The sequence below is a fragment of the Pipistrellus kuhlii genome, unplaced genomic scaffold (genome assembly GCF_014108245.1).
Source record: "Pipistrellus kuhlii isolate mPipKuh1 unplaced genomic scaffold, mPipKuh1.p scaffold_m20_p_3, whole genome shotgun sequence".
In the NCBI taxonomy this organism is placed as follows: Eukaryota; Metazoa; Chordata; class Mammalia; order Chiroptera; family Vespertilionidae; genus Pipistrellus; species Pipistrellus kuhlii.
In genome coordinates, this window is record NW_023425529.1 from 128337870 (window position 1) to 128352956 (window position 15087).

The 15087-nt window shown below is 37.2% G+C and overlaps 1 protein-coding gene across 1 annotated transcript in view; it reads right to left on the bottom strand.

Moving 5' to 3' along the window:
* KLHL1 (kelch like family member 1) overlaps positions 1-7690 on the bottom strand; it is a 318170-nt gene extending 310480 nt beyond the window's left edge. The window contains exon 1 of the mRNA XM_036458020.2: positions 7147-7690. Coding sequence (XP_036313913.1) covers positions 7147-7658 — 512 coding nt within the window. The 5' untranslated portion in view covers positions 7659-7690. The remainder of the gene's footprint in view (positions 1-7146) is intronic.
* Positions 7691-15087: the final 7397 nt, after the last annotated feature.

Here is a 15087-nt window from a genome sequence, read left to right on the forward strand (position 1 = left end):
TTTTATTTGATTGATTTTGCTTCTCATTATAGTTCATATATTTTCACTTCTTTATTGTTTAGTTGTCTTCAATTAAATGTTAGACATTTAAAAATTTACTTTAACTTTTTCTTCAACTTTGTTATAGGGCACAGTTAATTACTTGGAAACAGATTAATAGTTCTAATTTTTACTATTGAGACTTATTAAATGGTACCACACCAGTATTCATTCTAAGACTAGTCAGTTTCTATTACTAACAGAATGTCCTTCCACACATTTTTCTAATAAATTATGAGATTTTTCATTCTGTTTGTTATAAACAGGTACTATTCCCTCTAATTTTGAATAGTCCTTTCTCAACAATTGGGTAGTTTCCTTAAGCTCATGGATTAATTAGTTACCTGCAGTTGCAAAAATAGTAGCAAGTCCCATGTACCCCTCACTCTGCTTCCTCCAACTGTGATATCTTAGATAGCTTTAGAAAAATATCACTCCATGGATCCTAAAACCAACTGCATGCTGATAATGCCACATTTAATTACTTACTTAATTAATTATTTTTCAATTACAGTCCACATTCAACCCAATTCTATATTAGTTTTGGATGTATAGCATAGTAGTCAGAAAGCCATGTGCACAGCTCTCTTTTGAAAGACACTTTCTCTTGGTCTCCCTGCACATAATTCTAAGTCCAACCTTTTCCATCCTTTAGGTGGCCTTAGTTCAATTCTAATACGTAACATATTTTAGTTTGATTTTTTATACTTGTTATAGTTTGCCATGGTAGATTATTTTGGCACCTTTTCTCCTTAGTGATATTGCTAGATATTGACTTGTATAAATCAGCATTTTCATCTTAACTAAAAAATTATGGAAAAACTTAAATTATGGGATTAAAAAATTGGGAGGATTTATATTAAGAGGGAATGGAAGAATTAACCATGATGCCGTTTTTCAAGATATCTTTGTGGGATTTTTTTGTTTTGTTTTGTTTCCCTGGCAGATTTCAATTTTACTCAATGCTCAAGGGGTCTCCTCAGGTCAGTATTCAAAACTAACTGAGCTTCAGAGAAAATGGAAAAACTGGTGTTGATTTTTTGTAGTTTTGAATTTATGAATATAAAATATCCTCACTTTCTAACTCTAAGATTAAACTTTGAACTTTACTATTTTGAAAATAAATTTAGAGTAGTTTTTATCATTTATAATAAAATTTAAATATGATATCTACTTTTCAGTTACCTTAACTTTGTTATATTAACATGTAATTACAATAGAGAAGTTTATCCAAATTAGTGCTTGAATGTTTGGTACTTGATAATCCACTGATGGTTTTTAAAGATTTACTTTACTTGTACTGTTTTCTTTCTCAAAAGGCATGACATTTTCATATAACAAATAACTTATGATTCTGTTGCAGTGGTTTTGGTTAGATCATGTTTAGAAATATGAATATCTGCATATTATCTGCCCAGAAATTAGAAAATTAAAAAAACACATTTAAGATGAAAAAATCCTGGGAAAATAATATTTTAATCATTTTATTCAAGTGAGGATGAAAGACGAATTTGTGCTCCTGTTTTTAGCCCAAATAAAATAATAGAGACTAGACTTACGCTCTAACCTGAAGCAATAACAAAGAATGAAAGAAGAAGAAAAAAAGACAAAAATTATATATAGACAATATAGAGAGAAAGAACGAGAGAGGAAGAAGGAGGAGAAAGAGAGGAAAAGGAAGGGAGGAAGGAAGGAAGGAAGGAAGGAAGGAAGGAAGGAAGGAAGGAAGAAAGGAAGGGAGGGAGGAAGGGAGGAAGGGAGGAAGGGAGGAAGGGAGGAAGGGAGGAAGGGAGGAAGGGAGGAAGGGAGGAAGGGAGGAAGGAAGGAAGGGAGGAAGGGAGGAAGGGAGGAAGGAAATAGAATCTAATTACTTTGAGATTCCACTTAAAATTATGCACATTTTCATGTTTGGATACTTGATTTAACTCTAAAATTTACTGCAAATCTCAATTTTCTGTAATTTCTATAAGAACTATTAATTAAAATCAATAAGACAGGACTTAATATGTAATTGGTAGAAGTGCATCTTCCCCAGATACACAAATTTTCTTTGAGGCTTGGAAAAAAACAAACCAATGAAAACAAATATCTGATCAATATTATATTCTGTTAACCAAAAGCCGATTTTGATTGAATAGGGAGGATTTCTATAATACTTTAAAATTATTTAAAAATAGTACCTAAAGGATGTCAATAATATAATTTACAAAGTATTTATTGAAATTTATTAATGAAAACCAGAATACTGTCTTTCAGTTAGCATTGATCTTTTGTGTTTTTTATAATTAAAAGTTGTAATTATGTAATCTGGCATTTATATTCACATCTTTCTTTCAGATAGCTCTGGAGATTTGGGGACCTGCAAATTCAACCTAGTGGTCTCATTTCTTTTTCCTTTATGATCTTCTTGTTTGCTTTAAGCAAACATGTTCAGAGGGGAGGGCACCTGAATATTGTGGGCTTATTTGCAGAATGCCATCCAAGTATTATAATTTTAATTGCATCCATGCATATAATCCTAACCAATGGACACAGACACCAAGGGGGGGAGGGCATGAGTGGGGGGAGGGACAATGGGGGATAACTTACATATGTAATACCTTAATCAATAAAGAAATAAAGAAAAAAAACAAAGGCATACATTCAACGAAGTACAAAAGACCTTTTGTAATAAAAGAACAAGCAAATTAAAACAAAAAAAATAAAAAGTTGAATTACAAAAAAATTCTAGCTGTACTACTTAAAAGTCTGTGACTCTAGGCAAATTAATTGTCTGTTTATATCTCAGTTTTCTAATTTATGTAATCATTGTACCAATTGTATGAGAATCATAGAGTGGTTCTGAATATTAAATTACACAGTATAAATGTTCATCATGCTACCTTCTAAATAACTAGGTTGTAATCAATGTCACTCATTATGATTATGAAAAATATTTATTCACTCAACAGCATTTATTGAGTGACTACATGTTCTGGGATAGAGATAAAATGATGACCAAAACAAACACCCTGTCCACTGGACAACTGTAGTTAATAACAAACAACAAAAGCAACACAACTATTAATATATGGTTATAAGCTATAATAAGAAATTAAGAAGTAGAGAGCAGTTATTCAAAGAACATAAAACAAGAGGATAGCATATTCCAAAAATCTTTTTTAAGTTAAAAATTTGCCTGGGAGAATTAATGAATGCTTCTCTGAGAAATGTGCAGATCTTTATACAAGACATTTCAATGATAAAGAGGAATAAACTCAGGAAAAGGTGTGTTCGGAAAAGGGGAGTCACTATACAAGGAGAGGTAATAAGTTTGTGAGGCCCAGAGGCAGAGAAAATAATAAAGACATGGAGTCTTGAAGGCAGAGGGTGATGGGAGGTTGGTGATTGAAGGGCCTTGCTAGCAGATAAGGGACAAATCACTCAGGGCCTAGATGCCCAAAGTATGGATTGAGGTCAGAGGACGGTAGAAATGTTTTGTAGATCAGGGGGAGGAGAGGCAGGGATGTGGCAAAATAATTCAGATTTTTAAAATAATTTCATTGATTCTAGAAAGGAGAATGGATTACAGGTGGCAAATTTAATGAAGGAATATGATGCAGATGGCATTTGAGTTGAAAGAGGGCAATATCTTAGAATCGGTGTAGACAGTGGGGATGGAAAGAAGTGGGACAAATATGGGGGCATTTTTCAAGTAAAAGCGATAGTTTTAGGTGAAGTATTAAAAACTGTGGGGATGAGGATTTGGAAAATAAGACTCAGATTTCTAGTTTGCACAAACCAATGCATAGAAAGCCATCCTCTATGACAGAGAAGAAGGACATTGGGCAAGAGAGAAAGGAGAGTATGAGCTCGATTTTCTATATGTATATGTGCTATCTCTGTGGTATTCACTACAGAGTGGTGGATTTGTCAGACCACAGGTCAGGGGAGGTCTAGGTTTTGAGTTGCACATATAGAGTTTAGGGATTGTAACTAAAACCATGGAATCAGATGACTGCCTTCTGGGAGAATTTAGAAAATCAAAAAAGTAAGCAGTCAAACAGGTTTTCTACTCACATCTGTACACACTGCAGGAATATAAATATTTCTCTTTGGCTTCCCAGTTTACTACATATAAAATTTTGGACAAAAATATTCATATCAAAATATATATACTGATCTGAATAGCTGGGATTTTTATACACTTTCCAACAACTAAGTGTAGACAGTAGAGAAAAATGATTAAAAACATAGGCCAGGAGCCTATTACTGTAAAAGTTAGAATTCTAAATGATATAATGGTTGAGGTATTAGAATACTGAGATTTGTTTCTGTATGTCTGGCAGGGTGGAGTAAGATAAAGGTTGGGTTTGGGCAACAAATTAGTTTACCACTGTCTTTCTGCTGCCTTTATGTTTCACCTCCATGATAATTTGACCTTTCTAGAATTCTGAGAATATGGGCAGCTTTTCCCTGAGCATCCTTCAGCTGTTGTTTGAACAACAATTTAAATAAACTGAGCTGCTTATACTTGTCTAGAACAATGTTCCTAACTTGTATGAGACCAGATGAATAGAGAGAAGATGAGACTATGCAAGAAGAGAACAGAAAAGAGGCCAACTCTTGCTTTATAAAATATATGAACATTTTTTTAGCATAGCAGTCAGAGTTGATAAAACTAATTGCTAAAAATCAAGTCACTGACATCACAGTACAATGATGTAATAATGACCACAGTAATCAAAATCATCATTCAGAGTTTATATAGTTTATGTACTCATTCATCATTATAAACATTATCTCGATTTGCTGCATAAGTTATGATAGAAACAAAAGTAAGTCAACATTACAAATTATTTTGTTTATTATTTTCCATTCAGTATATAAATCTGGAAATGTTGTCTCTTCTGTGAAATGAACCTTATTTTTACAGCATGTTAATATAATATTGATTATGACTAATTATTAAGGTTAGTAGTATAAATTCAATCAATCATGATAACAGAGTCAATGTTCTATGAAGGTTTAGGTATATACAATATCCCTGAGAATACTAACCAGTGCTAACTTGTTTGTCCAGTGAGAAATTTAAATTAATCTAAAGTATTTAAGCATTAATAAGAATTTAAAAATAAAATTAAATTTGATTTTTAATAGTTTACATATATAAAATCCCATAGGAGACTTCCATTCCAATAGTAAATATGATTTAAGGTAATGTTAGGCTTATTTTCAGAATACTTTTCACTTACAACTCTTTGTGAATAAAAGCACTGATGTATGTTAAGAAGAGAGAGAGACTGGTAGCTAACTCTGATGGTGTTTTCCCTAACTGAGCTATTAGTCATTAGTTTTATTTTTTATTATAATTTCTTATGTCAATATTCCATTAATATTTTCAAATCCTCCAACTTACAAGAAAGTCTTTCAGAAATTACTCATGCCATGTATGTCTCATTTAGATACAACTATATTTGTTATAAAGCAAATTGTTTTTTAAATGATCAAACATTAATATCCCAGAACATCAAATATTTTAAGCTGACTTGAAGACATCACAAAACAATTCATTTACTTTTTATTGAACTGAGTCACAATATATCAATTTTAATAAAATAGCAATTAGTAAATGTTTTGTCTGTATTTTAAATATATAAGGTGAATTGGTAAATGTTTATGAATGATTGCCCAAAACTGGGAAAAACCCAACATATTTTATTTAAAAAAAAATAGGTCTAAAGCTTCAGGTAACGAGTGAATGCATAAACCAAATAACTTCATGGTCTTACTGGTACCTAAAATTCTAATCTTCTTGGTAAAATATCTTATTTGAATAATAGATAAACTTACATTTGATCTCCTATATGTGGGGGGGAGAAACTTTAAGATACTTGAGAAATGCAAAATAAACTACTTCTTCTTTAAAATAATTATCTCACATTTATTCTGTGTTTATGTTCAATGCTGTTAAGATTCAAATTTAAACCTACATAATCCATATAAATGAAGCAATTCAAGATTTCTTTAAATCTCTAAACTCACATTTGTCAACATAATTAAAGTACACATATATATGACTTAATTCACAAGAAGCTGATTCAATCAGCCAAGTTTTAAAAGTTGCTTCTGTTTCTAATTTGTTAGGTAATTAAGTTTTATTAACATATTCATAATAATTTCCTGTTTCAATAATGTGTTCTGATATCATATAAGACAAATGTGTTCTGATATCATATAATAATGTGTTCTGATATCATATAAGATAAATGCATATCTTTTGATATCCTCCTTACTTGCCATACCTAGCAATTATCTGTTGCAGATTATGAGTCATTCTCCAAAAATGTAAAACTTTGAAGAAGTCTCATGTGTGTGAAGGTTTTCTATAAGTTTTAAAAGTAGAACTCTACCCAAAGAGGTAAAAACATTAGAAATAAACAGGAAATAATGTTGACCTGCTTAGTAAGGATACACAATCCCATGCTGAGCCAACAAATCAGAAAAGCTGAAAGCCAGTGGGCTCAGCAACAGTTCAATTCTAAGACTTTGAACAAGGCAAAAGTAGAGAAGGATAAACAAAAGTCGGGAGGGAATAACACGCTATTTCACGGAGGGTGCGGGGCGCAAATCCACTGTCCAGGAGGCTACTCATTTGTGCACCTCATTCCTCCTGGAATATAGATTCAAGCCCCAGGGATCCAAGATAACTTGATAAGCCAGTTATGAGACCAGTATACAAGGTGCATTTGAGTGGTGGCTAAACACGTTTCACCTGACATCAGATAACTGGAAGAGTACTATAATTGAATGCCAGAATCCTATATCCTCAGAAACATGAGAACCGCTCCACCTAGAGATGTATCCAAATGAATGTATATTCCATTTGTGATGACAACTCTGAGGACTTGCAGAAGGAAGGCAATACGTTTGAAGTGACAGAAATTAATGAACAAACTTTTAACGAGAGGACAACTTGGGGAAACAAAATCCCTGCTGGCATCTCCTACCCAAAATGTGCAACCTGCAACCTTTCAGACTTACTAATTAGCAAAGCACACAGGGGAGGGAGGGAGGAAGGAGTGAAAACTGGGAGCTGCTTGGAGGTCCCAGGGGGACTTACTGTACCTGTGTCCGCATCCTTCACCTGTTGCCTGGCCCGAGTTGGCCGGCTCCACTTTGAGCTCCTGCAGGACCAGCCCTTTCTCCTGCTGCCCGGAAAAGTCCATGCCGGGCACTTCCTCCTCCTCTAGGGACTCCACGTAGAAGAGAGTCCGGGCCGGCGGCGGGGTGCCCTGCCGGGGCGCCCCTGGCTGCAGCCTCGTGGCCACGGGCAGCAGGGTGCCATTCACCGGGTTGAAGGAAGAGGAGGAAGAGGATGGGGAGGAAGACGAAGTGGAGGAGGAGGAGGAAGAGGAGGAGGAAGGCTTCTTCCAGAAGGTGCTCACGCTGCCCTTCTCTTGGCTCTTGAGCAGGCGGTTCTGGCTGGGTCCCCAGTGCTCGAAGCCGCCGCTGCCGTCCTGCTGCAGGCAGCCGCCCCCCGCCGGGCTGCCCGGGGACGGGGACGGGTGACTGAAGAGTTTCCAGCGGAGTCGCAGGATGTGTTTCACATCAAAGTCTTTGCGTCCGGAGCCCGACATGCTGGGATTGCAAGGACGGCTCAGGCAGCTCGGCTGGCTGGCGGGAGTGGACGGGGCCAGCTGGCGGGGGAAGCCCGGGAGCCGGGGTTGCAGGAGGAGGCTGGTGAGCTCTGTGCACCCGGAGCAGCAGCCGAGGCAGCGAGGAGGCGGGATGCGCGCTCTGCCGGGGCGCCGCGGGAGCTTGGACAGCAGAGCTGAGCGGTTCAGCTGCGGTCAGGTCCGCAGGACTTGTGGGAGCAGAGGCTGGAGAGGGGAACCGAGGGCTGAGAATTCTCGATCTCTGCTCAGGAGCTCCAGCTCCGTCCTGACAGCGGGAGGGACGCCCCTGATGCTGGAGATGCGGGAGAGGGAGCTGCTCCGAGCGCTTGAAAGCTCAGGGAGGCAGCGGAGGTAGCTGGATACACCTCCCTGGATGCACAGCTTCGTGGGAAAGGTGTGGGGTCTCCAGTCCTTGCAGCTGAGTTCAGCGCCCAGAGAGCGCGAAGAGAAGAGAAAGAGTGAAGGAGCCCCAAGTCTGGAAGGAGCGCTCCCCGCACCCAGCCTGCTGCCTGCACCTGAGCCCCTGTCCCTGCCCCTCTGAGAGCTCGCCCGGGGTTTCTGAGAAAGTCAAATGCCTCCTGCAAGGTGGGGAAGGGTGGTTTTAGAGAGTCCGTTTGTAAAAGAGAGAAAAATTAATATGCCGGAAATATATAGGGAGGCGAAAGGAAAAGCTGTCAAGGTCCTCACAGTACAATTTTCTCTCTGCCTCAGCGCCTCCTCCTCCCCGTAAGTGACGCAGCTGTGCACTGGGGCCTACAGGGAGGGACAGAGGGAGGGAGGGCCCGGGAGGCTTCAATCTTCTTTATGCAAGTGAAGCTGCTGCTCTTATTGTCCCTCTGCGCGGGTCCTGTCACCTTTTTCATCCTCTTCATTGCATTGCTGTGCAGCAATGGGAGTAGAGCAAGCGGGCATTGTGCTTGAGCACCGGTAAACACCAACCATGAATCAGAGCAGCGTCAACTTAATAGGCTGCCATCGGTGTGCAGGTGGAAGGTTAATGGTTTGCATTATTTAATAAACTGCATCCTTTAACCTTTAGCCTTAGTTCCTCTGTAGTGAGACAGAAGAAACAGGGATACTGGCTGTCCCAAGGATGAGAATGCCACCGGTCTGACACTTCCATTGTGATGCTGTCAGTAACACCCTCAGGCGGCACTCCACGCGGGGGGCCAGAGGCACACAGGAGAAATCCGAAGGTGGGCTCCTGAGTGCAGGGGGCCAGGGTTGCGAAATCGGTGCAGCCTTAGACTGAGAACTCCTCTCAGTGCAAACTGAGAATGGAGAATGGAAGAAAATGCTAAAAGAATGTTAAGGCATCGTCTTGTCGTACATAAATCATAACACAAAATGTTTGGAAGAATTTAAGCAATAAAGGAATACAGTAGTCTATCTATATTTGGGGGAAATACTTTCCAAGACCCTCAGTGGAAGCCTGACACCAGGGATAGTACAGAATCCTATGAATGTTGTGTACCTGCCCCTCCATACATACCTTTTACTTAACGAAAGCACTTGAAGGTTTCTCTTTGGCATATCCACATGGCCAGAATCACAACTCTTGTGGTATTGTAGTTTGGGGCCATAGTTAATGAAAATAAGGGTAACTTCAGCACAAGTACCACCATACCTGGATAGTCCATTTGTTAATCAAGAAGGCTTCTAAGTGACCTCCCAGCAGGAGGCATCATAAACTGGATAAAAGGATAGTTCACATCCTGGGCTAGGCTGAGCAGGACAGTGGGAGATTTCATCATGACACATAATTTAATATTTATGAATTGTTTATTTCTGGAATTCTTTACTTAATATTTTTGGTCCATAGTTGAGTGTGGGTAACTAAAATTGGAGAAAGAGAAACTCTGGATAAGGAGGAATTACTATACATATATCCAAATGCTACTATCCTACAAAAATCTGTTTAAAGAAGAGAAGCTGATAGGGTTTGATGGGAAGAGATCAGCCACAGAACTTGTATGACATATGCATACCCCATGGACACAGATGCTAATAGGGTGGTGATGGCCTGGGGCAGGAAGCAGGGATGGGCTATAAGGGGTCAATAGGAGAATAAAAGGGACATGTGATACTTTTAATAAAGACTTTTTCTTGGAGAAAGAAAGAATTGTCTGATCCTATATTTATATTAAGAAGGATGATGATTATGATGCATTTCTAGGTGTGACTGGTTGGAGATTTTTCATACTAGTCCCCTTTGCTGAAGGTAGGAGGTTAGAGAATTAACGGATTCCCTAACTGAGCCAGGAGTATGGTAATTGTCCATTCATGAAATCACCAGTTTCAGCAACCCTAACAGGGCATAAGAATCAAACATTAAATTGCAATTGTATTACTGTTCTTGTACTAAGTAGTTGTTGAGCAGTAAATTTAATTAGAAACCAAAGCTAAATTTCAAGGTCTTCCTAGACATAGTTTGACGTTTTAATAAAACAAGAAATTAAGCACACACACACACACACACACACCCCAAAAAATCCTACTTTGGGGGGAAGAAAAGTCACTATTATGCATTTTAAATATTGATTTATACCACAGCAGCTGATCTATAATCCCTTGTGTCTTTATTTTTCTTTCAGTATTCAGTGCTGTTTTTTTTTAAAAAAGCAAAAAGCCCTTTAAAGCAAACAATAGTGACAGGTCATTTTTATCCAAGAACTGAAACAAGTAAGTATTTCCTTTAGGGAAGGAAAGAGTGTATGAAATTACACAACAAAAACAGGACAGAGAAAACTTTCCATCAGAGGTCATGTAGGAATTTGAGCGCATATAATTAAATGGTTTCCATAGTAATTGGTGCTTTGTGGATTTTCTGACTTGATATCAACTTTAATTCAATTAAAATAAAATAAAATAAATAATACAAATATCCAATGTCTACATTTTCATCATAATATCAATGACCAGTCAAAAGTGATAATGTAAAATTTCTTTGGTTGTTCTCCTAAAAATCCATTTTGTATTCTCCTTTTACTCTGCAGTACTTTGTTTACTTGTCAGTAATTTATATGACTCAAACAAAATATATTATTGAGTTTTAGTAAAGGAACATGAATTAAACATATGAAAGCATACTTAATAGATAAAGAGTAATTTCTATTTTTATACATACAGTGATATTTCATATGCTTAAAACATTTTCTCAGTCTATTATGTAAACTACTATATTTATCAATCTGCATACAATATTTTGCTGAGAAAGATAGCTAAATATAATTTATCTAATTATCCATAGGATTTAGAAAATAAAGTATGCCTAAAATGATGATAAAGGGAAATGATTAAAAAAAGATGTCATTATATATTTTTTTATTTTATTGTTACTATACTGTTATTAGGAAAAAAGTAGGGTGAGTAGGGAAGAAGGAAGGAAGGAAAGAAGGAAGAAAGAAAGGAAGGAAGGAAGGAAGAGAGGAAGAGAGGAAGGAAAGAAGGAAGGAAGGAAAGGAAAAGAAAGAAAGAAAGAAAGAAAGAAAGAAAGAAAGAAAGAAAGAAAGAAAGAAAGAAAGAAAGAGGAGCCAGATAAAAATAATAGAAGGAAAGAGGGGAAAGTAGTACTTTACTATGATAAAATATGACTTAGCTTTACATATTAGAAAAAAGAAAAACCTTGAAAATATGTTTTTGAAATACTGCACTCATTCATTTACTTATCCACTATTCAAAATAAAAAGTTTAATTGAGCACTTACCGCATACTGGGTTTAATGCTAAGAGGTAGCAAACATGGAAGAAGTATGTTCCTTGCAGCTGACTGGAAGATCAAACAAAGAATGATTGTTTACCTATTTTAACTTACAATTGACTTGTGATTCAATTGAATTAAGATTTGAGATATCCAAGCTTATAGAGAAGACATTAACATAATAAAAATCACTTTTTAAGAATCCTAATAGTCACATTTCACTTTGTTCTAAAAGCAAAATAAAGTCAATTATTCTGATTCCAATGTTTAATTAAATTAAACTGTCATTTTAGTCAATGAGAATCTTTTACATGATATGAATGTTCATATTATTGTCATAGTTCCCTAATACATCTGGAGGATATTCAAGAATTTACTACTAACACATACATATAACTCTTCATATAATTATTAACTTTAACATGGATATTCAGTAAATTACACTGAAAGTTCTACAACTCAAACATTTAAGCAATAAACAATAGATTTGGATTTAAGCAATTTCTTGGCTGAAACATTTATCTTTTAGTAATCCTTTTCTTTATACATTTAATTAGATGTGTCATTATCCAGGAAACATGAATTTTGATTATCTTGCGTCTTTTTCACAGCCCTCCTGCAATGACTAAGAATTTGAATGGGAATTATAATTCAATTAGAAGGTTCATGCCTCATGATGGTTCCTATAGATTTCTCATTTTTGTTTATCTTTGTTTTATTTTAATGAAGCATATCTATGCACATTACTAGAAAATATCATTTAAAATGAATGGATGTCATTGAAAATAAGTGCACAACATTGTGGATTGGAAATTAAATGAAGATAGTCTTATAATGACATTTTCTTTCCAGGAATGAATGAAATATAACACCAGATAGCACTAATGTTAACTAATCTCATAGATGCAATCAAGGGCTCCTATTTCTTCTTCAAATATATAAATGCTAGGGGCACAGTGCACAAATTGATGCACCTTGAAAGGAACTATGGGCCCTAAGGCTGGGTCCATCCTCTGTGCCCCTGCCTGATCCCTCCCATTATGGCCCATGTTCCTCTGTCTGTCAGCAGCCCCACTCCCTTTGCTCCCACCTGCTGATGGCACAGAGTGATTGAGGCCTGCACCAGCAGTGGGTGCCAGTGGTGGTTGCTGCTGCAATCACCCCTGAGGAGCAGGGGAAGGTGGAGAAGCCCTCAGGAGTGATCAGGGCCAGCAGTCATAGCTTGCATTTGGTGATGGCGCCAAGTGATCGGGACTAGCACTGGACACCAGCAACAGGTGCAAGCAGTGGCTTCAGCACTGGCTTCAGGCAGTGGGTATGAGCAGTGGCTCTGGTGCTGGCAGTGGGTATGATTGGGACTGGTGCTGGCAGTGGGTATGAACAGTGGCTCTGACACTGGCAGCAGGTGTGATTATTGGGTGGGATCACAATGTGTGGGAGGGAAGAATTTTCAGTAACCACCAGAGGCTCGCCCTGATGACAGCGACTGGTGCCTTGCCTTGGTCTAGCACTCCTGTTCATCTCTCTATCATCCTGCCACAGCCAACGCCCGCCAAGTTCTGCACATGCCCCCTGGTGGTCAGCACATATCATAGCAACCAGTTGTTCCGTTGTTCCAGTTGTTTCATTGTTCAGTCTATTTGAATATTAGCCTTTTATTATATAGGATAACCTGTTAAGTCTATTAATCATCATTATAATATACATATAGTTAACTAAGTAGCAATTAAATGATTGCTTAATAAACATTGTAGATGTTAATTGATCTATAGCGTTATTGTAAAACTGTTTTTTAATAAATAATTTTGGCCCTAAACGGTTTGGCTCAGGGGATAGAGAATCAGCCTGAGGACTGAGGATTCCCAAGTTTTATTCCGATCAAGGGCATGTACCTTGGTTACGGGCACATCCACAGTAGGCAGTGTGCAGGAGGTGGCTGATCAACGTTTCTCTCTAATTTGTTTCTAACTCTCTATCCCTCTCCCTTCCTGTCTGTAAAAAATCAATAAAAATATATTAAAAAATAAAAAAGGTAAAAATGCTTTTAAAAGTAAATTAAAAAAACTAATCATTTCACTTGAAGTCAGTTTCCAAAATCCTGTCCACAAAGTTAAGTGAGGACTTAATGTACTCTGTTTTAGAAAGAGTACTGTGATTTTTATTCAAGGAGTTTTATTCTGAGAAATAAAATTCATTTTAAATATTTTTACTGTAAGTAAATAGGCTTCTAATTTCTAATCTGGGTATTGTTACATGAGGTATTTAGTATATTTTTATAACTTTTACCACTAGTCAATATTTTTTTGGTCCTCACTCCAAAAGAACGTGACTCTCAGCTTTGTGGGAAGCTAACCAAGGGGCCCCTTGCACTGGAGCCTGTCTCCTAGTACAACTACAGTGGGCTCACACTTTCTATGCTTCATAGTCATTATCCATCAGAAAAGATGAGAAGTCTCACTTTTTATAGAGCATGGCATATGTGATATATTCTGAATACAGGCATACTGTAAAGTCTAAAAAATATTACAATAGATAAATGTAAAATTCATCACACTACATAGAGTTTCTGAGACTGTAATCTACTGACGTTTTAATGTATACTTCTAGGACAAAATTATAGTTGAAGATGACAGTGGGCACACAAAAGATAAATTTGAAGGCCATATTAGATTTCTAAATCTATTCATACAAGCTTTCCAGGTTCATTTATAATTGGACAAAATGAACTAAGAAACAAAATAGAGACAGACTCTTAGAGAGAGAGCAGGCTCACATCTTTGGGGTGGAGTGTTCAGGGGACTGGGCTGAAAGTGGAGGGATTGGGCAATAAAAAGGAAAAAATAACAACAACAACTCATGGACACAGTGTGGAGATTTCTGTGGGAAGGGGATTAGGAAAAGTGGAGGAGAGTATGGAGGTATAAATGGTATGGACAGAGACTTGACTTGGGATTGTGAACACACAATACCGTACAGTGTACAGATGATGTGTTGTGAAATTGCGCACCTGAAACCTTTATAGTTTCGCTAACTAGTGTCACCCCCAATAAATTCAATAGTAAAAAAAAATGTAAAAAGTAAATGTATTCATACAAGATAGACTCTTAGATTAAATGTGAGTTATCTTTAAATATACTAGTCTTTTTTAATGTATCATAATTTTCTTCTTAAATAATGATCTGGACAACCAAGAGAACTATAATTTTGTGACATCCACTAAAAGTCAGACAACTGTTTCGTTTAGTCTTTATAAAAATCTCATTAGTTAGGCATGATAAAAGACAATATATAAGAAAATAAATTTAAGACTGTAATTGCCACAGGTATTTTTTTTTATTATCTGACTCAGACACTCTTTCATTGCTATGTTTTCCTTCCTATAATGTGCAAAATAAATTCCTTAAAAGGATACACTAGTGATTTGGGGGTTCTTTTTTTAAAAATATATTTTATTGATTTTTCACAGTGAGAAAGGGAGAGAGATACAGGGTTAGGAACATCGATGAGAGAGAGTCATTGATCAGCTGCCTCTTGCACGCCCCCTACTGGGGGTGTGCCCACAACCCAGGTACATGCCCTTGACCAGAATCGAACCTGGGACCTTTCAGTTCGCAGGCCAATGCTCTATCCACTGAGCCAAACCGGTTTCGGCTGATTTGGGGGTTCTTAACATTCTCTCATGAATTGTGGG